Source organism: Chamaea fasciata, unplaced genomic scaffold (genome assembly GCF_029207755.1).
Source record: "Chamaea fasciata isolate MVZ Bird 193981 ecotype frontalis unplaced genomic scaffold, bChaFas1.0.hap1 SCAF_13, whole genome shotgun sequence".
Classification (NCBI taxonomy): Eukaryota; Metazoa; Chordata; class Aves; order Passeriformes; family Sylviidae; genus Chamaea; species Chamaea fasciata.
In genome coordinates, this window is record NW_027094098.1 from 20,465,393 (window position 1) to 20,492,120 (window position 26,728).

The 26,728-nt window shown below is 53.9% G+C and overlaps 1 protein-coding gene across 2 annotated transcripts in view; it reads right to left on the reverse strand.

Moving 5' to 3' along the window:
- Window positions 1-26,728, reverse strand: part of SRGAP3 (SLIT-ROBO Rho GTPase activating protein 3) — a 72,193-nt gene that overhangs the window by 16,047 nt on the left and 29,418 nt on the right. For both annotated transcript variants that reach the window (XM_066195069.1, XM_066195068.1), the window contains exons 2-11: window positions 23,285-23,477; window positions 20,960-21,122; window positions 15,544-15,606; window positions 11,137-11,322; window positions 9,630-9,758; window positions 4,380-4,601; window positions 3,834-3,935; window positions 3,411-3,608; window positions 2,072-2,156; window positions 1,504-1,531 (exon numbers count right to left, since the gene is read on the reverse strand). In XM_066195069.1, coding sequence (XP_066051166.1) covers window positions 1,504-1,531; window positions 2,072-2,156; window positions 3,411-3,608; window positions 3,834-3,935; window positions 4,380-4,601; window positions 9,630-9,758; window positions 11,137-11,322; window positions 15,544-15,606; window positions 20,960-21,122; window positions 23,285-23,477 — 1,369 coding nt within the window. The remainder of the gene's footprint in view (window positions 1-1,503; window positions 1,532-2,071; window positions 2,157-3,410; window positions 3,609-3,833; window positions 3,936-4,379; window positions 4,602-9,629; window positions 9,759-11,136; window positions 11,323-15,543; window positions 15,607-20,959; window positions 21,123-23,284; window positions 23,478-26,728) is intronic.

The window sequence follows — 26,728 nt, forward strand, 5'->3', positions numbered from 1 at the left end:
TTTGGGATCCCAGGGATGGGGATGACCCTCCCACTGCTAGTGATGAAGAAGCCCGAGAAGCCTGTGACAGGTTTCAGTGCAGTACTGAGGATGTTGGAGGGCTACTTTCATTAATGCTACTCCCAGTCCAATTCCTCTGGATAATGACAGATATCCAGTGTCCAGATCTAGAAAAAGGTGAAAACCACCACAAAATCCCAAACACATTTCTGCCCTGCCCTCTGCCCCAGGCTGTATTGATGTCTGCACGGGAGAGAACACGACTGCAAACACACAAAACTGGGTCCTGGAGCCTTCATGCAGGAGTTCTCACGGAACAGACACGGACGCTTTACAGAGTTCAGCGCAAAGGGGACAACAGGGGTCTGCTGGTTCCTTCATCAGATGCCTCTAATTAAGCAACTTGACTCCACTCCTACAGCTCCCAACCACTCCTTCGAGTGGTAACTGAGGAGCAGAGGTGACTGGCGCCCGTTGGGCACCCAGCCCTGCCCCACACCCTGCGGGGACTGCGCCTGCAGCCCCCAGCCAGGGCCCGGGGTGCCAGGGCAGCTCCCCCGACCTGAGTCAGTGACAGCTGATCCAGCAGGGCTGTGGCCAGCTCCCCAGCGTGCCAGAGCCTGCACAGCCCCTGCTGTCTGCAGTCCCTCTCTGTCCTGACAGCACCCTGTGCCCCCCGGGTGCCCGCTGGGCCCGGTGCCGGCGGCACAAGGAGCCTCCTTCCTGCCTGGCAGGGCAGCCCAGGCTGCACCATCTGCTCCACCACTCCTAACAAGGAATGGAGCTTTTTTTTTGCTGGCATTATAAATTTTATTAAACACAAACAAGGTTGGAACAAGCTCACACACGGGCTGTGCATGTTCTAGGGAGCTGTTTGGAGGCTTTGCTGGCCTGTGTCTCGCTGTCAGAACATCAGCACACTCCGAGCAAGCCACTGGAGCTCTGCGGAGATGCTTCATGGATTGCACACAGATCAAAGCCTCCCCTCTGTCACATTTACCCCAGCCCTCTCTCCTGCAGTAGAGGGATGAAATCTGTGATACAGACACGCTCTGCACTCAGAGCTCAAGCAGCCAGAGCTGGGAGACAATTTCAGGGACAGATTAAAGTCCCCAAAGGAAGAGGGATGGCAGGGAGTGAGTGGACACCTTCGTGTCACCCTGCCTGGACACAACCCCACCTCAGCTCCCGGGCACTGCCCCGTGCTGACAAAGCACATCCAGGCACACCAGAGCCAGCCAGCCAGCCAGCAACCACACTGCAGCAGAACCAGGGGCTGCTTGCCATCCCCCTGATCCCAGCACTGCAGGCCATGCAGCTGGGGAGCAGGATGGGGGGCACAGGGCTGTGGGGCACAGGGACTGCCAGCCCGTCAGCACGGGGGGCTGCAGGTGGTACCTGAACCCCACCAAGCTGCACCAGTAGCAAAGCAAACCCCCCTTCCCACATCCCCCTCCTGCACCAGCCCTCCCCAGGGGCAAGTAAGGGGAAGGAAGTGCTCACCTGGTTGTTCCACACTCAGCTCTCTCACCTGTAAGAAACACAAGTTCCCATCATCTCTCCACATCAGCCACCAGCAGAGGACCGCAGAGCACAGCTGTGCTGGGGGTCACACCCTCACTGCTGGCTCCTACACCCCAAGGAATGGCTTCTGGCAGAGAGAAGCTGCATTTGGGGAGGAGAGATGCCCACCTGGTGCCCCCACCATTAAAAGAAAAATTAGAAATCTGGAGGGAGAAGATTGGAATCTTCTGGGGGAGAAGAGGGAGAGGAAGGAAAGAGGCAGAGAGTGGGAGTGAGTGGCAATCTCTGCTGCTGGAGAAGTAACCCAGCACTTCAGCACACAGTATCAGGTTCAAAGAGATTCCTCCATGTGCACTCCCAAAGAAAAGTGGGAGGAGTAATCCAAGGAAACCACGATTTTGTATGTCACTGGTATGCTGAGCAGCAGCACTCAGGCACAGGACCATCAGTGACTCAGGAGAACACACAGGTGAGGCTGACAGATGACACATGGCTTAAACCCTCTCAGGTGACTGGAGGATCCTCCCTGGACCTGACCCCAGCTCACCTTCTCCCAGAGTTTGCTTCAGCAGGTCGTGTTTAGCCTGGAGCTTCGTGATGAGGTTACTGCCATTCAGATACTCCTTAAATTTCTGGAATTAAAGAACAAACAGGGTGGGTTAAGCACCACAGCCCCTAATGGATGTTCAGTGTAGCCTGGGGGCTGCTGGGGGGGCTCAGGAGGCTGCAGGCTGCACCAGCTGTGCTGCAGGGCCCAGCAGGGTCTAATCACTCCCCCCTGCTCCAGCCACTGCCCTGATGGTCTCATTAGCCTGGTCTCCCTGGAGCTGCCCCTCCTGCCCGGGAATGCGGGAGGGACAAAGAGTTCAAAGCTGGCTTTCTTTTGTCAGGCTGCTGGGAACGGCCTAGGAAACCAAAGCAGCTTTCCCTGCACTGCCAAGGCTTCGCCTCTGTGCAAAACAACAATGCCAGGCAAGAACTCCCAGTGCCTGAGCCCTCCCAGACAGGGACTGCCAGGTGCAGGACCGCTGCCCGTCCCACAGTGAGGCTGTGGGAACCCAGGAACACTCACACAAGGCATTACACAGGTGAGAGGAGAGAGGGAGACAGGAGATGGAAAACGGAAGACAGAGAGTGGGGAAGATCAAACCTCTGCAAAAACCATTGAAGTAATGCCAAGCACAATTCCAAATGAAAATTGCAATTCCCCCCCCCCCCCCCCCCCCCAGTCTACAATAGTATTATTAAGAGAAAGTAGAAGCTCTCCTATGCATGTGTAACACATCACAGGATGCTGTTAACCACAGGCTATGACCCACACTGACACGAGGGAGACTTCTGGCGACCTCATGGCTGCTGCCTGTATTTCAAGTACCAGAGCAGAGACCTGTGCTCTGCCTGGGAGTGCAGCATGAGAGCTGCAGGGCAGGCACACACACCACAGCTTTTGTGCCTTCCTTGCCATGTGAGTGGCTTCAGCTCATCTGTGGGCCAAGGGCAAATTTAAGCTGGACAGGCTAGAGAGGAAGCTTGGCTCATAGTTCACAGTGCTGAACGCCTTCCCGAAGAGACCCTGGATGGCGGCTCATGGAGAGACCATCTGGAGTCTGAGCCCTGCCCAGAGCCTCTCCTACTCCACTCAGTAAGTTTTCAGTCTCATCTGGCTGCTCCAGTTGTTCCTTCAAAGAGAAAAACAAGGCAGGCACTGGATTGTCAGTCCTTATGTAGTGCCCTGCAACTGAAATGCATTCCAGACCCAAGTCTGACAGAAGACAAGTACTTAAAGAGACTGAATTGGTTCTTGCTCTTCACTAATGAGCACTTAACTGGGCCTCAGCCCTGGCAATTAATGCTTCGTGTCCTGTATGGCCTGAGCTGAGACTCACAGTGAAATAGAACATCTCAGTCTCCTGCTGGTTGGCTCTCCTCTTGGCAATGTTGATTTTGCTCATGTAGGTCTCTGACGCAGCTGATTTGACCGACTCAGTGGAGCGGCTGTGCTGGAAGGCATCTGAAACATCAAAATCTTCCACTGTCAGCATGTCCTGCAGGGTCTGCATTGTGGCATCCAGCGTTTTCCGTACCTACCAGAAACAGGACAGCGTGCATTTGAGGCAGGCTGGGAAAAGGACACACCTTGAGCCAAAACAGCCCCTCGACAGGCAGCTCCCGAGCCCTGGGCTAGCACTGCCTGCAGTCTGTGGGCATTTCCAACTCTGCCACAGGAGGGGCTCCACACCTGAGCAGAGCAGGAAGCCTGCAGTGGAAGAAAAGGCTCAGCAGTGCTGCCCACAGACCCGACCTCTTACCTCTTCATTCTCTATCTTGAGGGTGGCCAGCCGAGACTGCAGCTGGTGGTACCTCATCAGCAGCTCGGTCTGCACAGGCTGCTGGGCGCTCACCTGGCACACCTGAGACAGGAGACATGCCACGGGTCACGCATGGACCAGACGCACATTTCCAAACCCACACGATTCCCTCCAGCCCCCACAAGCTCCTGGCAGCCTCCAGAGAGGTTGTGCTGCCGTGTGTCCCATCGGCAGCGCCCAGGACCCGGGCCAGCACTGTGTGCTTTGCACTCAGCCATCTCCCAATTACAGCAGGTTAATCACAGCTCCCCTGTGCAGATCTGCGGGGCAGAGAGCGCCAAACCACGGGCTTCCTAATTGGGAGAGACACGGAGCAGCCTGAAAGGAGGAGCGCTAACGAGCCCAGAGTCTCATTAGGAAAGGACACACGAACAGCGGTGTGTGAAGGCAGCAGAGAGGGGTAAGGAGTCGGGAACAATTTCACAGTGATGGTTCAGAGGAGGGGCAGGGCAGGCCCCTCTGCAGCCCCACAGGTGAGCACGTTACCTCGTCCCCCATGTGTGGCTGGAACTCGAACTTGAGCGGTGGGCAGAAGACCTGGTTGCACATGTCCATGATGGTGTGCTTGTCGCTGCGGGCGTCCAGGTTGTCCACGGCGTTCTCGATGATGTCCAGGCCCTCGTGGCGGGACGTCTCCAGGTTGTACTCAGCTGACAGGTACGTCCTGAAGGTCCGAGCGAGGCTGGCGTGGAAGCCCAGGTCACAGCACTGAGAAACACGAAGGAGGGGCTGCTCACACCAACACTCCCAAACCATTCCACAAGGTTCTCAAACACAGGTGGGCGCTGAAGCAAGGTGTGGCAGTGGACACCATGCCCTGCAGTGTGTGCACGTCCTGCTCTGGCCCTGAGCACCTGCCTGCCTCCCACCATGGAGCACCTCCTCATGCTGCTCATCACTCTCATGTCTGTCTTGGGGAAAACAGTAAAACTTGGAGTTAATTGCTGCCAAAATACTGTACTTTAGACAAAAAAACCTGCTTTTAAACATTGTCCTCACTCTAACTGATTTTGGCATGTCAAGCGTCATACCAGCACAGGGATTTGCTGAAAGCTCCATCAGAGCTGAGCAAGTCCAACCTGTGACCAATCGCCACCTTGTCACCCAGCCCAGAGCACTGAATGCCACCTCCAGCTATCCCTTGAAGACCTCCAGGGATGGAAACTCCAACACCTCCCTGGCAGCCCGTTCCAGTGTCTGGCAACCCCTTCTGTGAAGAAACGCTTCCTGAAATTCATACTGATAAACTCAAAGTGCAATCTGAAAGCTCAGTTGGTGCCACAAGCAGCTCCAACCCAAGAAGGCATCTCCTGCTCGGTGCCGACGTGAGGAGACATGGCTCAGCTCAGATCACGTCACAGCAAGGCTGTGCTTGCTTCAGTCTCTGCTAAAACCAGCACTAGCAAAGCTACACTGGGCCAATCCCCACCCACAGCTGCCCCAGAGAGCCCCACTGTCACTCCTAGTCTTTAAAAGCTGTGAACCCCCATGTGCAATAATGAGGAGTTTTGTAAAAACTACTGGGTTTTCACAGCCCTCCATTTATCCTGCTTCCATTTAGCTTCCAATCACATTAATTGATGTGACTGATCTATGCCAGTCGTGGACTGGCATAAACCTGCCTTAAAAAAATCAACAAGCAACACAAAAAAGATAAGGGGTGAATTTCCATTTTCTGCTTGGGGCAAAACCTCATTCTGCACTGCAAGTCTCTGCCACGAGACGGTTTCAGCACGAACACCCACACGACCACTCCAGGCTGAACAGAAACCCCAGAGCTGGGACAATGCAGCCGAGGGGCTGCCACACAGACGGGGCAGGGACCAGGGCCAGGACCCTGTGCCAGCACTGGGGGAGGACCAGCACTCCTGCCACGGCCAGCTGACCACAGCCCTGTGCCCTGGGAACGGACTGTGCATTCCCCAGCAGCCCCCAGCCCTCACCCGTGTTCTCCCACCCCCTGAAATCACAGCTACCTTGCTACAAAAGGCAGCACCAGGAGGAAATACCTGCCACTGCTCAAGGTGGGAATTCCCAAAGCACACAAAACCGAGCCACTACAAGGCAAAGCACTGAATGCCACAGAACCCAAGGAGAGGGGCTCAGGGCATTGCCAGCTGCTTTTAGGACAAAATTCCATGTGAAACGTTCCCCGTTTTTTGCTGCTGGACTCGCACTGAAGCCGGCGGTGACTTGCAGTGCCCAGAAATCGGCTGCTCCTGAAAACCAGGGCAGGCACTTCCGACACACACAGCAGCCCTTGGAGTCCCTGGTGATCAGCACCGTGCCAGCTGCTTCACACACGGATGGCCAGAGAAGAAAAGACAGAGCAGGGACTTCCACGCAATTCCCAGAGGAACACACAGTGGGGAGGGGAAAAGAAAAAGGAAGAAAAAAAAAAGACTTCAAACCGATGCTCCCAGCCCCAGAACAAATGGCATTTTCTCACCCCTCTCATCCCTTTGATGGCAAATAAATTAGAACCACAAATAATAATCCCCAGCCCTTCTGCAGCGCCTTTCATCTGCCAAGCTCAGAGCTCCCCAAGCATTAATTCATCACGTCTGGAAACACCCTGCAAGGGGTGGAAATATCCCAGCGTTCAGCTTGAGAAACAAACCAGTCCCTGGAGCTGAAGCAAGCACGTTTGGCCAAAACACCATGGACGCAGCCAAACACCTGCGTGCCTCCCGCTGCCCACCCCAGAGCTGCACGGGGGGCAGCCCTGGGCTCCAGGGAGAAGGAAATGCACACAGCGGTCTGTGGCCCCAGCAGCTTCCAGTCCCTCTGTTATCTGGGAGGCTGAACCTGCACAGGACAGAGCTCAGCCAGGCCCATGCCTCACCTGAGCACGTGGAACCCTGCAGTAACACCTGGGCGCCCTGCAAGCCACCCCTTCACTTCCCAGGCAGAGCAGCAACGCCCCTGCCTCCACAGAACCACAACTGCCTGCAAACGAAGAGCCCAACTCATTTGCTCTGCTCTGTTCCCTCTTTTCTGCATCTTTTTTTCCTTCAAAAATATTCCGCAATATTTTTAATTATATGCATAATATATAATAATTATGTGCCTATTTTAATTTCTGGCCTCTACTCTCTTGACGTTGCCGCAAAATCCAAAGCTGTACTGTGTGGCAAGTAAATCACAGAATCCCAGAATGGTCTGTGTTGGGAGAGAGCCTAAAGATTATCCAGTTTCAACTGCCCTGCCATGAACAGGGACACCTTCCACTAGCCCAGGTTGCTCCAAGCCCTGTTCAACCAGGCCAGTAAAGCCAACTGAGGATTTCTGGCACAACTATTTCAACTGCTGTTTCTGTTCCCTAGCTTGACTCAGCTAACTTCTCCAGGGACCAAGCAATTCGACTGTTCCATGTAATGTTGAATTTCCTCAGAGTTCCCCTCCTTTCCTGGCTTCTTTGTCTCAGATGAGCAAACTCTAATCCGTAGGGAAGCGAGTTGCTGTTCCAGAAGGACTCAGAGGAGGCTGCGCACCTTGCAGGAGATCAGTTTGTACGGACACCGACTGTTCCATTTTCTCTGCTGAATCTAGTGATATCTTTCATGTGACCACTCCAAACTATCTTGCAGCCATTTCCCACAGAACTCCAGAGGGATGGATAAGGAGCTTTATCTCCTCTTCACATACGTGGCCGAAAAGATTCCCTTGGTCCCACAGTTAATGACAGAAATGAGACGAGCCCAGGCGTTTAAGCAGACGCACGCGTCATCCGAGGAGGAGGCCCCACGGTGCACTGCCTGTCCAAGGCTAATTTGATCTGTCTCTATATTCTTCCCTTCCTTTCCAGGACAAAACAACGAGGCCACTGGAGACAGAAGGGCAGACGGCTCTGTGGCCCCTCACGGCTCCTCTGGTGGGTTTTACAATTGCCATTAAGCCGCAGCCCTGGCGGCTCCCACCGTCCCGGAGCAGCTGGGCCCTCCCGTGCCTCGCCAGAGCAGGAGAGCCGAGCAGGCTTTGCCGCTTTGTCCCAGCCACGGCCGGGCGGCGGTGCCCGGGCAGCGAGCGACGGCGAGCCTGTGCCTAGGAGACGGCACTGAGGCAGCTGGGATTTGGGGTAACGCCGGGGAACTGGCTGCTGCGGCGTCCCGACGGTTCGGATTTGCGTGGAATCAGCAGCTGCACGCGGCGATGTCCGCCGGAGACGGAGGGTGTGCCAGCGCCCTCGCCTCTCCCGTGCGCCACAGACCCGGTGCATCCCGCACCGTGCCCCGGCGGAGCAGGGTGGAGGAGCCGGCCGAGCCACGGGAGCGCGGCCAGCCGGCCCCGGAGCTGCCCCCGGATGGGAGCTCCCCCGGCTCGGAGCCCCCTCAGCTCCGCTCCCCCTGAGCCCCCTGTCCCCCCTGGTCTCCCCGCAGAGCCGCTCCCTCCGTGGGCTCAGCTGCCCTGCACTGACCCCTCCAGCACCACTGGGACCCGGTGACTTGGATTCATTTCTTCTGGAGCTGCTGAAGCCCTTCTTGCCTCATCCTTGCAAAATACACTGAACTTGTAAAAAATAAACTGCTCTCTCTTTGAGGATATAGGACACCCGTGCTCAGCTCGCACAGCCAACATTTTGTTTCCTTGGTGAACAGAATTTATAGCCGGGGAAGTTTCATTGCTCCACGTTAAAGATGCTTTAGCTGAAGTCCCTGAAGGGATTCCTGGAGTGCAGGAGAAATGCCATCTGCTGACTCCAGTGGAAGTGTCAGTGAGGAAATAAAAGTTGGGAAGAATAATATAAACAGACAGAGCTAAAATGGAACTCAGCAACTCTCCAGAAAATCAAAGTTCAAAAAACACCACAAAAGTAAGTAATTCTTGCTTTAAAAACAATTAAAAAAAAAGAGAGAATATACACTGCAAAAGCCTGCAGATAAATCAAGGCATTCTCACACCTTGCCATTCAAATGTCTCCATGATCAACCTACTTGTTTTTTTAACACATCTTCAATAATAAAGAGAACAAAAGGGACATAATGAAGAGTATTTTATCATATATTAAAATCTCGAAGTCATTAGGGGTTTTGCATCAGGCGTTAATTAATTCTCAGAAGTGTAACTACATGCTAATGGGCTAGGAAAGGAGGTAGACGCTCAAGCAGCTTTTTAAATTGCACAGTCAGGTAATGATGGTAACGCAGTGCTTCAAGCTCAGCTATTTATGCACTCACCGAGGCAACTCCAGCAGGAAGAAACTGCACCGTGCAATCTACACTCTGTGGGAAGCCCGTTAAAGGAAGAAGCAGAAGTCCCTTCTCTGGGTAAACCCCTCCTCTGAATCATCTCAAAGCAGTTTGTAGGAGTCACCAGTGCTCAGTTCCTGCCAGGGCCATGAACCTGCCTCCAGCAGTTCCTGCCCTGAGGCTGTTCCCTGCAAGCAGCACCGGGACAAAGCCCCAAAGGCACCTTCCCCGGCCAGGAGAGCACTGCCACAACTGCTGAATCACCACCAAAGCCACCAAGTAGTAGAAAGAAAAAACCCCTCTCTGTTTCAGCACCAAAACCAAGGCAGCGTCTGACCTCGGGAAGCATTCCTTTGTCTCAAACACAGACTATCCAACGGGCCAAGAAGAAACCTCAGTCTCACCTGGCTCACCCCAGGCAAAGCCAATCCACAGGACATCTTCAGCCCCAGTTAAGAGCATCCTAAAGCCCCCACAGACACCCCTTCAGCACCACACAGGAGTGCAATGGGAGCTCAGCCAGGCTGGGCAGAGGGAAGGGACTCACGTCGATGAGGTCGGAGACATCGTGGATGTAGTACTTGCTGACGGCTGCGTTGGTGGCCGCCAGGTTCAGCAGGTAGTCATTCCTGGCTTTTGTACACTTCAGCTTGTTTTCAGAATACTTGGCTTGTCTCTGAAAAAGCAGAATGGAGTGTCAGAGCACAACCAGGACGGTATTGGCAAAGCTTTTCCTGCCACAGAGCCCTACAGCACCCTGCAGGCTGGGTGTGACGAGGTAATTACCAAAACTTGGTATCTGGTACGGAAACAGGGACCTTGGCAGGGTGGAGGAGATCCCATCTGAGCACCCCTCGCACTGTCAGCCAGCCATGATGAGTGCATCCTGCTCAGAGGTGCTTGGAGCCCTTGAGCACAGCTGCTGCTGGGGATTTTGGCATCAGTCAAAACCAGAGGGCCATATTTTCCCCCCAGAAATGCTGACGTACGTTTGGACTTGCTCCAGATGTGTGCAGCTGTATCGAAGTGGAATCTGGCCCAGAGGCCCAAGCTACACAATTCAGAACAGGACTCAGAATTCAAAACTGTAGGAAAGCAGATGTGCTCCAGCTCTGCGACATCTGCTCAGGCAGATCCCTGCTCTGAAGGCTGAATCAAAAGATTAACCCTTCCAAGAAGCTCACTGTTAGAAATGTCCCAGGGCTGGATGAGCCAGTGAGCAAATGCATCCTGGCTGGGAAAGCTATCTCCTTTTATCCAAAATTAACACAAAAACTGTGGAGATCCTGAGGCCAGGGGGATTTGCTGAGGCCGGAATGGCACAAAGTGTTTTGCCCAGCAAATCCATCTAAATACTGCACTCTCACTCCCAGACAGTCCACAGAGGAAGAATACTGGTATTTTATAGATCCAAGTATTTTTTTGCTGCCAGGAGTCAGTACCTTAGTGAACCCAAGGCTGCTGTTGTTAACTTTTAAAAGCCCATCTTTAAGAACACATCACAGACAGACCCCAAACTCCTGGAGCAGGGTCTGGTGTCGGGAGCAGGATGAGCAGGATACATCACCATGCCAAGGCAGACACGCTGGTGCACCGCCCTGCTCAGCACAGCCTCAGGTCCCAGCTGGCACAGCCAGGCCCCTGGTGGGCTCCAGTGGTGGAGAAGCAGCTCCCACCACCCCTCCCTGTCCTGTGCCCCAGGAGCCAGGAGCACTCAGGCTGCCTGTCTCAGCTCTCCCTCCAGAGACCCAGGTGGCTCCTGTGCAGGTCCACCACCCCGACCAAGGCTGCGCTGCCTGTTCCTGTCATGCCCTCCTGACTCAGAGCCAACCCTTCTCTAGAAGCTGCTCCTGGCCCTCCTGCACAGCCAGGAGCAGGGAAGACACCTGTGATGGCCTCCTTGGGCTGCCTTCCAGCAGCGCATGCACAGGAGACACCAGCCTTCTCTAACCCTTCTCAGAGACACAGGAATGGCCTCACAAAGACAAGGCTGGAGGCTGCCTGCAGGGAGCCCCAACCCCAGCCCAGCTGCCTCCTCCTTCCCTCTCACCCACCTTCTCTTTCATCTTCTCAATCTTCTTGACAGAGCTGCGCCGCTGTGGCCGGTCCTCGTGTCGCAGCAGGTTGACACTGATGTCCCCTGACTTGTTGAACTGCTTTTCTTCCTGCTTCTCTGCCTCCTTCAGCTTGCTCTCAGCACTGATGCTCTCTGCGTGGTACATGTGGTAGGTCTTCATCACCTGCAGACACAGGAGGTCATGAGCCACCTTCCCATGGTCACACAGAGCACCAGAGCAGGACAAGCCAGCAGCCCTGGGCAGGGCAGAGGGGCTGTGGGGGCCACTGTGGCACTAAGGAACAAAGTGGGGAGGAAAGCTTGAGAGATTAATCCCAGCCCTATATCTAGAGGCTCCAGGCTGGTCTAAGAACCGTGATGACACTCAGCCCCACTGTGTCATCACGCCTGCAGGCAAAGAGCAGCACATGCCTGCCAACAGGGAAATAAGGAATAACCTCAGATCTCTGCAGCTGGGATAAGGGTCTCCATGGCAAGTGACTGTGAGGGAGGCCACAGTCACTCTGAAACCCATTTTGTACCCCCTCTGTTCCTACACTTGCACTTGCTGAGCCATCAGACAGTCCCTGCTCTGCCACCCAGACACCAGAACCATCCAGAAGTGGAGGAGCTGCAATTCCCAGGCAGAAATGGGGTTTGTCTCCTGTCACCACCTCATCCTGCCCTTGCTGCTGCCAGCAGGCTCAGACAGTGCCAGGGTAGGGGCAGCAGCACCTTGTCCTTCACATTCCAGATCCAGGAGGGATGACACTGATCCTGGAACACTCCACAGGCAAAATTCCACCTCAGCCTTTCCTTTCAGAAACAAGAGCCCAAAGGGCACACTGGATCATTTCAACAGAGCTGGCAAGAGGGACATATCTGCTCCTCTCTCTTTATGCCTTTAGTCACACTGTCCCCTTCCATCATGTCCCTTTGGGATGCGGATGGTTTATTTCACATTGCCTTGACACAGCCTGCAGTGCCCGACTGCTGACTGCAATCAGCCTCAGCAGGGCTGGGCACTGCAGGCTGGGACACGCTGGGACACGCTGGGATGGGCTGCCTGAAGCCCAAGGGTTAAAACAGAGCAGGAACCCACGAATGCAGGGGATTTTTACACACAGTTTAATGAAGAAAACACAGAGCTCTCCTCATCTGCGGCCGTCAGCAGGACGCGGCAGCGTTTGACTTGGAGCAGGGCAGGCTGAGCCGCATGATCCCTCCTCCTGCCAAGCACAACCCGGGCTGAAGGCTCCCAGCACTGCCTCGGGGCTGCACAAACCTGCCCCTGCAGGGAGATCCCACTGCAGGCACAGCCGAGGGGCGCTGAGCAAGGGCTCCTGCCTCGGCCCTCAGCTGCTGCACTGACAAACCCTGCAGATGCGTAACACGGATTCCAGCCACCTATTTCAAACTGCCTTTCCTGCAGTGAATGGCACCGGGCACACACAAACCAGGCAATTCCTGGGATTCTCTTACAGAGGACGACCGGAGGGTTTCACTGAGCCCTCCTCACGCTCACCATCTACATCTTTTTGTGAATCACACAGAGGGGAGTGAAAAAGCAGAGTGCTGCATATCAGGGCTACAGGCAGTAAGAGGAAAGGTTTCTGCAGCACTCATAGAGGCCCTGACAACATGACAGAGAAGTCCAACGAGTAACGGGTCCAGATTGCAGGGTTTTTGTGAAATCCAAAGGTTACGGGACAGTTACCCGACCAAAAGAGACACCTGAAACAGCTCACTGTGCTCCTCACCAGCTGCCCTGCCACACAGCTTGCTCTTGGAAATTCAGAGGCTATTTCTGTTTAATATCTGCCTTAATTTTGGCCGGGGCCAAGCTGCACTGCAGCAATCAGCCCCTGATCTGCAATTCCCCTGTGCCATCTCCGTGTGGGCAATCAAATCCTGCTGTCCCTGGCTTGCATTGCTGTGACACAAAGACAAACTGCCACAGCTGCGTCCCGGGGATCTTTCCTGCAAATCAGTTAATTAGCTGCAGCGAAGGAGGAAAAATATGTTCCAATGTTCATTAGTTATTTAACAACACGAGTTGTGTTTTCCATATTAATTACATGTTCTGGATAAAGGCTGTTGCCAAAACACTGGCCGTAAATGGCACCAGTCTCCAGCTCCAAGGGCTTTGTTCTCCTCAACAGCCCATCCCCAAGGCTGTGACCCAGCAGAGGAGCCAGAGCAAAAATGGGGTGACCGTGTCAGTGCAGGCTCGGGCCCCCTCAGCCTTCTGCCTTTACCAGCTCCAACTGGCACCTCTCTGCTGGAATCCATAAGGAGCAACCAAAGGAACGAAGCTGGTTTTAACTCACAGCTGAACTGCTTCTGCACAAAACCATTCACAAGCATCTCCACTTCAGAATGAAAGTCATCCACTTCCATTTTGATTAAAATCAGTGTGGCTTTAGTTCTCTCCATACAGAGTCCACAGGGTGGCTTGCATCAGAACAGCAACAAGGCTGAGTTCAAATCAATGTGGTTGTTTTGGCCTGAGTTTGAGACACTGAATGCCTGAGAAGCCTGTAAAAAAATTGTAGTTTCCGCCCAGTGCACAGAATTCCCCTCAGAGAGGCTTGAAAAGCAGCCTTGCCAGGGCACAGATGAGCTGTGGGTAAAGGCCTGGCCAGAGGCAAGAAAATCGACTTCTCTGTGCTGAGAGCAGACAAGTGACATTTCCGAGGCAGCAGCAGCCTGGTGTCCTGTGAGCCAGGCCCTCATCCCGTGTCAGCGGCCACCCTTCCCGTGCTGCTCGTGGGCTCCCAACGTGCTGCAAAGAACACTCCAGCAGCAGCTCAGTCCCAAGGATGTCCCCATGAACCAGGGGGGCAGCTGGGCCCGTTTCACCCCCTGGCTCAAGGACAGAACTCTGACCAGCAGGAGCTGCTGGCACTAGGCAGATGTGAGGTGACCCTGATTGCCCCACGGGCTTTTCTTCATGCTTTTGAAGGCGGCACGTCCCTTCCCTGCTCCCTCCTGGCTGGATGACACAACCAGTTTGTTCTCTTAGCAGCAAGGCTGAACACAAACACAGAGCTCCTCCAGCTGTTCCAGTTTCACCATCCAAACCCGTGCGTTTCACCATCCAAGCCCATTCTGCTCAGCACACGGAGCAAAGCAGCGAACGGGGGAAATCTCAGCTCCTGTGAGGACGAGCAGAATTGCCCTCTGTGCTCCTCCTTGGCCGCTGCTTGCACTTGGGACCCCAGCACAGCACTCACCCCAGCATGTCCCTCAGGGATGGCCCTGCCCCGTGTCTGGGTTCAGACAACTGGTCCACAGCCACCCAGGCCAGCCCAGCCCTTGTTAGCTCTTCCTTGTTTTGCATCTGACATGCTGCTGCTGCAATTCATCTTAATTAGTCACCACCCCTAACACAGCTTGTGACATTCAACCGTCAACAACCCACTCCCAAATCTCACACTGGCTTTTTAATCTGATCTGCTGTCCACCCACACTGCAGGTCTCACGGCAATCAAATCCTTCAACGGCCAGTGCAGGAACAAACCTGTTAAGGGGAGATTTATGGCAGAAATTTCAAATACAATCATTCACGCTCTGTTGTTTAGGCCTGTTTTTCAAAAAGATGAAATAGAATGATTGTTTGGGAATAAACCTACTGCAGTATTATTTATGTACCAGTTACAGACACCACCAAAGAAAGCAAATGTATTATCTCAATTTTCCAACAAAAGGCAGACTTTAAATGGTTTTGTTGCTGCTAAAGCACAAATAAAATACATTTCTAAAAAAACCAATTGCTACAGGGCAAGAGGCAGAAGCAGCACAAAGACTTTTACCACCCTGCTATGAAAACCTGCTTGACTAACAGCACATGTCCTGACTAACAGCACATGATCTCACCGGGAGGCACAGACAACTCTGCAGCCAAAGTGCTCCTCGGGGCACAAGACAGGGAGAGCTGTGCCCCTGGGAGCCAGAAGGTTTGTGCATTCTCCAGAAGAAGGTCATGCTCAGCCATCCCCCCAGGCCACGGGCTCACAGGAGCAGGGAGGTGTCCAACAAACAGGCAGGGCCAGCTCAGAGCCACTGGTGCCTGCAATCACCAACCAGTGCCTGAGCAGGGCCAAAAGGACACGTGGTGCTGGAGCCCTGGCAGGTGAGAGCCCCACAGACACAGGGATCCCACTGGATCACACCAAATATCCCAGCCATGCTCAAGGGCAGCAGCTGGGCAGCGTGACCCAGCCCTTGGCCTCGCACTGCTGGGGAATCCTCCAGCACTGCCACCGCCCCAGCCAGGAGCCAGACCCTCCCAGAGGATGTGAGGGGAGGGACAGCCAGGGCACAATCTCCTCAGATTTGCCCTGACAAATGCCTGTGCTCCCCGCGCTGCCAGCCAGGAATGATGGGCCGGCTCACTGCTCACCGTGTAGAGCTCGTTGGTGACTTTCAGGAGCTCCTCGTGCATCTGGAGGCCAATCTCCTTGCTCTGCAAGACAAAAACAAGGAGAGGTGAGACTGTTATGCTCAACACATGCAGTTCTAAAATGAAAATACGTTCAGAGGAATCATAAACGTGAATACACAGTGCAGCAAGGTCTCGTGAAGTTTCAGAACTGCTGCGTATTCATTTGAGGTGGATGTTTGCCCATGGGTCAACCAACCCAGCTTTCAGAGACCACGAGGAGGAATTCCACATAATTTAACTCATTTATCCTGCAAAACAGATGAATCTAAAATTACAGGCAATACTGCTTTGCCCCTCCACTGGTAGAATTCATTCCCAGCCCACAGTCAACTCCCCATCTGGGTATAACACACAACACTCTGCCCAGTTTGGGGACTGGCAGAGACTCACTTCGAGACTGGCAAGGTGTACACCATCCAACAGCCATTTGTGGGTTTGTAGTTCCCTAGACTGACATTCTCCAGCCCCACAGCATCACCTGTCAGTCTGTCTCGATCTGAAACACTCGGCTGGAAACTGCAGGTCCAGCAGCAGGTGTGTTTAATCACAGAGCAGCAAACGTTGGTATTTCAGAGCAAAGATTATCAGGGCTCCCCCGGTTTACATTTCCCTTGGCCATGACCCACCACCCCAGCTTCTCCTCAGTAGCTCATTTTCACTATTCTGACCCAAGTGAACCGAAGCATCTCTGGAAAAGGACATTGCAAAACAGCTACACCACAGTTATATAATAAAGTTTCCAGTTTCACAACAGCAGCAGCCAAAGTTCAGCCAGCTGAGGAGACACTCACCGCCAGTGAGGAACTCCTGGCATTCTCCTGCCTGCTGAAATCCCACTACCAGCCAGTGCTTTCCCTCTCCTTGCCAGGCAGGACGAGGCGGACGCAGTTGCCAGGCTCCCACAGCACGGGCACGGCCCTTCATGGAGAGGCCACAGCACGGGGAGCTGCCCAGCACTGGGCTTGGCTGCAGATCAAACCAGCTCCTACTGCAACCCAGCAGCTGGAGGAGCTGGGATGTGCTCGCACTGCTTTCCTGCCAGCCTGTAATTACACCACAAAGCTCTCCCTGGAATCTTCCTGGCCAGGAAATACATACTAGAGCTTGAAGATGTGTTTAAACTAAGTATAGACACCCTCCTCCTCCCTCCCCTAAACCAAACCAAACCAAACCTGAGAACTTTCTTCCACATTTCCTCAAATAACTCCAGGAAGTTTGGTGCACGTGGGCAAGGAAAACAACGTTCCATCAGGCTGGGTGATGAGAGAAGCCCTCAACACGGAAAGGACCTCTAATTCCAGTCAACGGGACAACCTACATCCTTTGAAAGTTTAATCTAGATTATTAGAAGTTAGACTTAAAGCAAAGCCTGAAGCAAGGAGTCTAAAGGGTGAAAGTCCCAGCAGTGACCACAGTGTGTCTGTGAGTAAGTGTCAGTGCACCTGGGACAGTCCCGTCCTCAGAGGCCTGACTGATGCACGCTGGTCCCCTGCCATGGGTCCCAGGTGCCAGGGTGATGGCACTGACCAGAAGGTGCTCAGCTGAGGCCCACAGCTCCCCGGAACCCTCATCTGGACTGGACCCCACTCCCTGTCCCCTGCCCACCAACACAGATGGTCATCATTGCTCTCAGAAATCTCAATTCACAGCAGAGCCGTGACAGGCGTGCATCCCCCCAGACACAGCCCAAAGACGTTTGGGCACCTTCTCACTCTCTCCAGCTCCCTGACAGGAGGGTGCAGCCGGGTGGGGGTAGGTTCTGCTCCCAGGGAACAAGGGACAGGACAAAAGGACACAGCCTCAAGTTGTGCCACGGAGGTTTAGGTTGGATATCAGGAAAAATTTCTTCTTCGTTGCTGGAGGGATTTAAAAGCTGCGTGGATGTGGCACTTGGGGACACGGGTTAGTGGTGGCCCTGGCAGTGCTGGGCAGAAGGGCAAGGCCACAAAGCTGTAATTTTCAAACCCAATTTTAGATTCTGACATCGAGCAACACAGGCAACCACGGGTGGGGAGCAGTTAAAGAGCCATTTGCTTACAGACACGGTAACCTAACACCTGTCCCCTGCTGCAGGGAGCCAAAGGGTCTGTGGCATCGCTGGGGGAATCCCAGCACCCAGGAGGGCAGCGTCCACAGTGAGGATGCTGGAGCCTCTCTCAAGCACAGGCAAGGGAGCAGCTGAAGGACTTGCCTCTCCTCCGAGCCTGCTGCCTTCCCCTTCTCCAACAGAGAAATTATCTTTGTGTCCTTACATGAGACAGCACCAAAACATCATTGCAGTTCCCTGGGATCATCCACACAACCCAAACGAGAATTTAGCTGCTTCCTTTGTGCCTCACATTCCTCCTAAAACCCACAGTTGCTCACTGAGACAGCAATGGCTTCAAGTTAGCGATTTATTAAAATTCCTGCCACTGCTGACAAAGTACGGGGAAGCAGCAGCATGGATGACTGGCAACAGAGAACACTTATTCTAAAGACAAAGACAAGAGCTCCCATCCAGACACTATTTCCCCATCCAACCTCCTTCCAGGACAATGCAGCCCGGGGTGTAATTAAATTCACTGTCAAAACACATAATTAAATCCCACACTGGGGAATAACCCAGCACCCTTATTTTGGACATAGCAATGCTCTGTCTCAAATGTGTAATTCCCTGTATCCCACACCTGGACACAGCATCAAACTTCCTTCTGCCACAGGTCAGAGTGCAGCGAACACCTGCCTGGCAGTGGGTCCCTCACCCTGGGTTTGAGTCCGCCAGGACACACTGAGAGGTTTCATGGTGACAGACTCTCCCTGACAGCAGAGTGAGCCAGACCCCAGCAGGGACACATCCCAGCATCTCCAGTTATTGCCTGTTAGCAACGTCAACACGCCTTGATCCTCCCCTCCTGCGCCGGGAACGTGGCTCACGCTGCAAGCTCCAGGGAAATCTGCCCAACTGAGTTTTCTTCCTCTGCCTTCCTCACAGAATCCCGGGGTGGCTTGGGCTGGAAGGGTTCCCAGCTGGACACCAGGGAGGCTGTGGAGCCCACGGGGGCAGGACCCTTGGGTGGAGAGGAGCAAACCGCAGCGCCCGGCGCGGTGATGGGAGACCCCACTGCTGCCAGCCTCAGCCAGGGAGGCAGCAGCTCAGCACCCCACAGCTTCCCGGGCAGATTGCCACTTGCCGAGCGATTGCTCCTTAGTTCTGCTCGCCCTGCACCCCGGGAGCCCTCCCTGATGGGATTGTTTACATTCACATAATGAACGCAGCAAACACAAAACTCCTGGCTCCTTATGTCCCTGCAGCACGTCACAGGCCATTAATAAACTCTAGATGGGAAGAATTAAATGTGGCATTTCTGGAAAAAAGTGTTGCCCTAATTTACCATCAAAGAGCAATCTCCAGCACAGCCAGCAGCTGAACCAGGGCTGCGGGTGCATTAACCCTTCTGCAGCCGGGGTCTGTGCCAGCAGCCTCGCACAGCCTGCCCCCCTCCCCTGCAGGAGGGCTTGGAGAACTTCACCCACCACGGCCAAAGCCAGAGTGGACACCCCAGTGAGAGATCCCTCCTCTGAGCAGCCTCGTACACTGCAAGGCTGGATCTTCAAAACCCATCGACCCGCATGCTCCTATTTCCACACAGCTGCCCGAGGCTCCCACTGAGCCCTGCTGTGAAGTGAGAAGTGCAGCCTCAGATCCCTTCAGACAAGGAGTGCCGTAGGCTGAGAAAAATAAATAACCTGAATATGCCCCAAAGTGGCAGTCTCCCTGTCCACAGGCAAGGCAAACATTGACACAAAGTAAGTAGTTTCCCTGATTTAGCTGAACAGTATTTCCAGGGACAGGTAAGCCCAAGGAACAAACACAGTGAAGTCACAGGTGCCCACAACTCTAAAGGTTCCTCTGGATGCAAAGCAGGTGCTGGCTCTGGCAGGCTGCAGAGAGAGTCACGCCAGCTCTCCTGGCAGGAGATGGAGGGAGAAACAAGGAGCAACCACTTCTTCTGAGCTTAAGTGTTGAGCCTTAGAAGTTGAAATTTCAAGTTCACAAATGAGGGGAGATGGAAAAAAACCAAACACAAAGAAATAATTCTGCTGAATGGATGAATACTTCACCATCCTGTCCTGGCTGAGGATTGACATACAACAAGAGAACACTCAAAACACTGAATATACGTCCTTGTTTGCAAGCTGGCTGAATTTGTCCTGTTTCCAAACGAGATGCACCATCCACAGACATGGGCAGGGAAAGCAGGAGGATAGTTTAAATATAAATCTCAAAAACCGGTTCAGGGCAAAGATCTTGAGACAGAAGTGCACTAATCAGCTATCAGCATATACCAAATATCTCCATTTCTGGAGGGCAGGAGAACAGGAAAAGGGATGGTATCCCATATCAATTCAGCCAACACAAACCTGACCTTGCAGTTTAATTTCTAGGTCAGATCTATAAACTAGAGGAAACTGGCCATAAAAATATCATATGAAATTTATTCTCCAGTCAGGCTGAAATTTCAAGAGAAGCCCTGATTACGAGCCTTCTCCTGCTGGAGAGGCAGTGCCCCTGGCTCACCCTGCTCCCTCACTACAGCCCCCAGCTGCCCTGAGGAGAACACGGCCACAGAGCCTACCCTCTGCTGGGACTCTTGGTGCTCTTACCACACTCCTCACCCTCAATGAACAGTCCTGGTCCACCTGACTGCGTGATTCTCAGAAGTCTCTGATGCTCCTTTTTAATTTGGTTATCATTAATAATTCTGTATCATCAGCAGATTTTGTCATCTTACTATTCAGGCTTTTTCCAAATAATTTATTAGGAACTGCATTGGAACTCTCTTTCCCTTTTTTCCTGTCTTTTAACTAATCATTAATCCAGAAAACAACTCCTCTCTACTCTTCAACAGCTCTTCAAGAATTTCAGCTAAGGCCCTTTTCCAGTGAAGGCCCTGCACCAGCTAATGATATGATCTCTGGCTCGTGGAAATACCTCCTCCGAATTTCTGAGGCATGACTCTTCCCCTCAGGAGGCCACACTGACTCCTTTCTTGTACCTGCCTCATAGCTGTCACCCTGCTCTTGAGCAAGGCTCCACCCAACAAGCCTGCTCTGACCTGTTCTCTGACACCCTCCAAAGAGTCTTCAGAAAAAGTCATCACGTTTCCACCTCTCACTTCTCTGGCACTGACACTCTGAGCACCAGGTCACACCTCGCACTCTAGACTTGACCGGTCTAGATCGCAGTTTCTTTATGACACTAGGATAAATACTACCTGGAAAGACTTTTAATGATAGTCCCTTGCAAGATTTGCTCCCAGCATTTATGAAAATTCTGTTTCAGACCGAAATGGCAGGATGGAGGCTCAGGAAGCAAGGCTGCCCAGGGTACCTTTTTGAAGAGCCTGATGACATCCTCGCTGATCTGCGACAGGCGGACGATGACATTGTTCATGAAGATGTCGTTCAGGGTGGCGTGGTCCCGGCTCTCCCGGCGGGTCTGCGTCAGGACCAGGTACCAGCAGTTCACAGGGGAAAGGAGGTGCTGATCCTTCCTAGAGAATTGTGGGGGAAAAAATCCAAAAGGTCAGGTGAACAGGTCAAAAAGGCACACGCTCTCAAATGAAGGCTGCCAGCACATTGCCTCCCTCCCCTGCACACAGTCACTGGGATTTGGGGCATCACCTCTTCTCCCGGCTGCACCAGCACTGCCACGCAGGGATGTCCACTGCACACAAACCAGACCACAGAAGGCCCCCAGCCAGCCCCTTCCCAAACTGGGTGCACTGGAAGATGGCACAGGAGAAGAGACATCCCTGGAAAGGGAGAGAGTTCTGCTCATTCCTTCCACTTGCACTACGAATACGGCTGTCACTCCACTGCAGAAGGGCCCTCTGCCACCCAATACACTGTGCTGGTTTCAGTCCACTAGAAAGTGCTCATAAAAGGGTTCTGCATCCAACATCACCTCCCAGTGTCTGTGCACACCACGAACACATTCAGGTGGGCTCCATCTCTGAGCCAGAGTTCCTTACTGGCCAATTCCTTCAATTCCTTGGTGCACACTGCAGCATCCAGCACCACACAATCAACACAACAGCCAGATGCCAGAAGGACAGAGAGGATCTGAATAGCAGCTCATCATCAGCAGAGCTTGGCATAAGACAGCAGTAAAGCCTCACACCGGAGAGACCGCGTAAACAGATTAAATGGGATTTAGTAATATGGAATAAATAGGATTTAGTAACGTAACAGCAGAAATCACTGCTCTTGCAGCTGAAACAGGAAAAAAATCACCAGGGGTTAGAGGAGGAAACAGACTGTGAAGAGCCTGGGGCTGGTGAGAAGGGCAGCAAGCAGGCAAAGCCCAGGCTCTCTGTGAAAGGCACTGAACAGCAGCTGCAGTCTTTGGGCACTGAACTGAACGACATGAGTTTCTTCTGGAACAAAGGGCAGAATTCCAGCTGAGAGACTTTCACGGACACTGCTGGCAGAAGAAGAGACAGGGACAAACACTGTGGCCCAGGGAGGCAAAGGTGGAGACCTCAGGCCGAGGTGCTGCAAGGAGAGCAGCCAGGACCAGCACCTGGTTCCATGCCACCAGTGCTGCCGCATGGCCCCAGGGCACAGGTTGTGCTGGGCACAGGTTGTGCTGGGCACAGGGCACAGGGCGCAGCCTCTGCTGGGCACACATCCCGCCGGGCACAGCTCCAGCGCTGCTCGTGCCGCCCAGCAAGACCCCGTGCCCCCAGCAGGGCCAGGAGAGGCGGCTGTGGCAAGGATCACAACCTGCAGCAGGTGCTGACACCCAGCACGAGCAGCACACGTCACCCTGCAGAGCCCAGCCCAACACCCTGGCCTGGCGCACACACGGGGAGCAGGGAGCAGCCCCCAGCTGCAATGGGCACTGGCCTCCACAGAGCCTTGGGGTCACCAGCCAGCAGAATGGCACGAGGCAGTCACCTCCAAACTGAAATCCCGAGCCAAGTTTGTTTTCCTTTCCATTTCTTTTTCAGATATTTTCTGTTTTAGCCAAGCTCGCAAGTGTGGTTAAACTGAAAAGAAGCTGCCTTTGAAAACATGTATTTACATATTCATGGATTTCACGATTGCATCACTGGTTTGGTTCTCGCACAATCCCAGGACTCAGTTCATATTTCCTACTTCAAAGCTTTGTTTCACAATATTTCCACAAGGATATGCCTCCCTCCAACACCGTACAGCCAAGCACAGAAAAAACACATACTTTATTGCAAATAAACTGCAGTAAATTCCATTTCCAGAAACTGCTTCCAAGCCTGAGCCTGCCAGCACAGCACCTGGACAGCTGATGACTGGGCTACACACAGAGGCTACACACCAGGCCCACCACTATTTGCACAATCAAATCATGGCTGAATTCAAGACCCTTCAAACAAATCAAAGGGCTTGACTTCTTCCTGGTCCCCAATTCCTATTTTTATTGTATTGCTCAAGAAGTGCCCAGTAAGTGTAACTCACAGAGCACAGGCCCCTGGTGCTGTGGAGGAAGCCTTGGAAAGAGCCGTCTCCAGTCTCTTCTGCGAGCCCCACCCAGGGATGAGGCAGATGGGCGCACTGCTGACACGATGGACTTTACTCCACTTCAGGACTGTGCAGCTACAAACCACCCTGCAGCGCCCACAGCAGCCTCAGCCCATCACTGCGCACCAGCCTGCCCCTGGGAACGCGCACTTACTTGAACTGGTGCTCTCTGGAGCTGCGGATCTTGGAGGAGAAGCGCTCAGCCAGCTTCTCCAGGCTCCGGGAGTACTCCAGCTCGATCTCGGCCTTCCTGCGGAAGAACTCCTGCAGGTCCTGCAGCAGCTGCAGCCGCGACTCCGACTGCTGCTCCAGGCATTTGAACTGCTCCACCAGCTGCGTCCGGATCTCTGCAGGCACACAGCAGAGGGGAAACAACATCAGCTACACACACTGGCCAGGAAGGTCGTCCTTCCTCATCCCAGAGGAACAGCACAGCGCTGCTGGAGCTCCCTCCAAGCCCTGGGGTGAATGAAGGCTCAATAAGGCCAAAGGATCTGCCTCCCAAGGGACAGCAGAACAGCGCCACTGACCAGCCTCACATTGAACCGTTTTTTGTCAAAACAGGTCTTCCAACACTGAGACCAACCTCAGAGCTCTCAATTGCCTTTTGAAACAGAAACCATACTTCTATCTGTCTGGTACTACCTGAAATCACATCCTATTCTCATGTAAACTAACACATTATTTCTTGATCAATGTCCATGGGAATAGCTCCAGGATGGCCAGCACTGTGACCTTAAGGAAGCTGGCACTGCCATGCACCCTCCTTTCGCCCCATCCCCCTGCACTGCCGGGTTTACCAACAAATCCAATGCAGCTTTGGCTCAAAGGCTTAAAAAGTCTCTCACACCCTCCAAATGCTAGCTCAAAAACACCCAAGGTTTCATCTGTTCCAGGTTTGTTTGCTCAGCAGTGCCTGGAGGTGCCTGTGCAGCCTGGGGACGGGCTCCTTGGGCAGCTGGTGTCTCCTGCAGCCCCTGGGTCCCTGCTGCGTCCTGCAGGAACCACAGACAGAGCTGGTCTCCAGTGCTGCCCCTGCCCTGGCACTGCCAGAACCCACCACCTTGGCTGCAAAGCCCCACACGGGGGATTCTGATCCCACAGGACAAGGCAGGCGGTGGGGAAGGCAGCACTGCTCACGGGCACGGCAGACACCTTGCCCTGCCCGCAAGAGGAGCGACACAGCACGTGTGGCACAGGACGTGAGGGAAATACGCCTCCCCGAGCCTTCCCAAGCCCGGGCAGGGTCTCTGCAGCTCTGTGCGGTGCACCTGGCCAGGACGCCCGTGCAGGAGCTGCCAGCTCTCCTCGGAGCAGCAGCTGAGCTCTGCCCGGGGGGACAGGGAGCCCCACGGGAGGGCGTGTGCAGAGCTGAAAGGAGAGGAAAAATGAGACTCAGGCTAGGAAAATCTATTCAAACAGAACAATTGGGCTGAGCTGGCTGCGGGGGCAGCTGCACGGCCGAGGAATCAGAGGAGCAGGAATGGCAGGGGTCAGCTGATGGAACGGGTCCATGTGCTGCCTCCCTGTCCCCAGAGCCCTCGGGAGAGGGGAGAGCGGCCCCCAGCTCCCGGCACACGCAGCCCTGGCACAAGGCAGGTGGGCACAGCCGAGGTGAGGCAGCTCCTGCGTGTGCTGGAGACCCTTCACTTGCTTCCCCTCGTGACAGTGCCCAGACCAGCCACAGCGCTTGTGGCCGTTTTAGTCTCCCTACAGAAACAACCTCTTCAATGCTCCTAAGAGTTGTATAAACAACCCATACCACACAAGATGTCCTTTGCCTTTCCCTAAGCCTTGTAAGTAGGTCTGTCTTCCTCACTTTGCTCACCTGACACCATGAGAAGCCAAGGGCCCCGGCAGAGGAGGAAGGCGAGGCAGAGCAGGGATGCTCAGCACAACTGCTGCCTCTGCCCAGACAGGGCTTTCCCCGGGACTCTGGGCATCTGCTGCACACACACACAGACATTAGTCCTCACTCACAGCAAGTTATAGAGACTTCAAAATGAAGGACAATCCCGCTCCACAGAGAATGCCAGAGACACCTTTAAATGTTAAATTCTCCGCTAAAAGAATGCAGCAAAGGAAACTAAATTGCAAATGTGGTTTCACAACAACTTGTATCAGCGCCTCAGTCTTTATTCTCTGTGTTCCCAGCTTGCTGGAGTCCAGCTCTCTCTGTCCCTGGCACACTGACCTTTGACAACAGAATTTCTTTGTCTTTCCTATGCCTGTAACGTGTTGATTTGACACTTCTAAGTTTCCTTGCAGGAGTTCAGCCAGGTCAGTGCCAGCCCAGCACGCAGAGGCAAAGGACAGGCTCTGCCGGCACAGGGAGCTGCCAGCCGTGACCCCAAAGCCACCCAGGGACAAGGCATCACACCAACAGCGGCGATGGGCACTGACCCCAGGGGCTGCTGCTGCATGCTAAATGGCAAGGGCTTGCGTACAAAACAAAATGATGCTGCTGGCATCATCAGTGCAAAGACAGATGTGGCAGCAGAGGGAAGGACATCGCTCAGTGCTCCAAGGGTCCCTGGGAGTCAGCACTCCTGGGGACAGCTCTGACAGCTCCTGCACTGCCCACAGCCACACTACATCCATCCTGCCCACTGTGGGGGATTCACAGGCCTGGAATTCCAACCTACAACCAGCTGCCAATTATGTTTTCCATGTTAGATACTCCTCTCTTCAGCACCTAACCCCAAAACTTTACCTTTGCCTCCTCAGCTGGCATCAGCCACCATGGAAGCCAACCCCAGCAGAAGGACAGCAGGATATCCTGCACAGCTCATGGATAGGCAACACATGTGGAGTTCAGGATGGGTTAGTGAATAAACCCAATTATACACAGGCAAACACCGGTGGAAAGCAGGCAGTAGGAAATCCTGGAGAGTTATGACTTGCAAAGGTTGGAGCCTAAACTGACAGGAGAGGCCACGGGAGCCTGAAGCCGTGGGGATTGGTGATGGTGCAGCAGCAGAGCCGGCTGGGAGCCCTGCACAGCCCTGCCCCAGCAGCTGCACACCGGGGCAGGCCCTGCGAGCCAGCACCCTCCTCCTCCTCCTCCTCCTCCTGCAGGAGATGTCGGTTCTGGCACAACACCCCTCCGCAGCCCCGCCAGGCCAGAGGCACGCTCCGGCTGCTCAGACAGGGACAGACAAAAGCAGAGGTTTCTCTAGCAACGGGCCGGGATGAAAGCCGCCGGCGGGGAGCAGGACAAAGCCCCGCTGCCAAGTCCCCAGCACAGAGCCCCGGGTGCAGCCCACCCACCCCCGGCCTGGCTGCTGCGCCAGGCTGAATTAGCCGAATTGTCCAACCAGGAGAACAGTGTTGTCACGGATCCTCCCGCCGGGCAGCCTGAGACAGCCGCTCCTCTAACATATGCTTCACCCCACTGATTTGTGACAAGTGAGAAAATATGCTTGGCAACAAAAGCCATTATTTTCTCACAACTGGGATTAGACCCAATAGCTCATTGCAAATATAGCACAGCAAGCTGGACTCAGGGAGGATCCAACTCTTACACAAATACACAATACACCAACAAGGCCATTTGACTCCCAATTGTTTTTATGCCCCCTTCAGAGTATCCATGTGC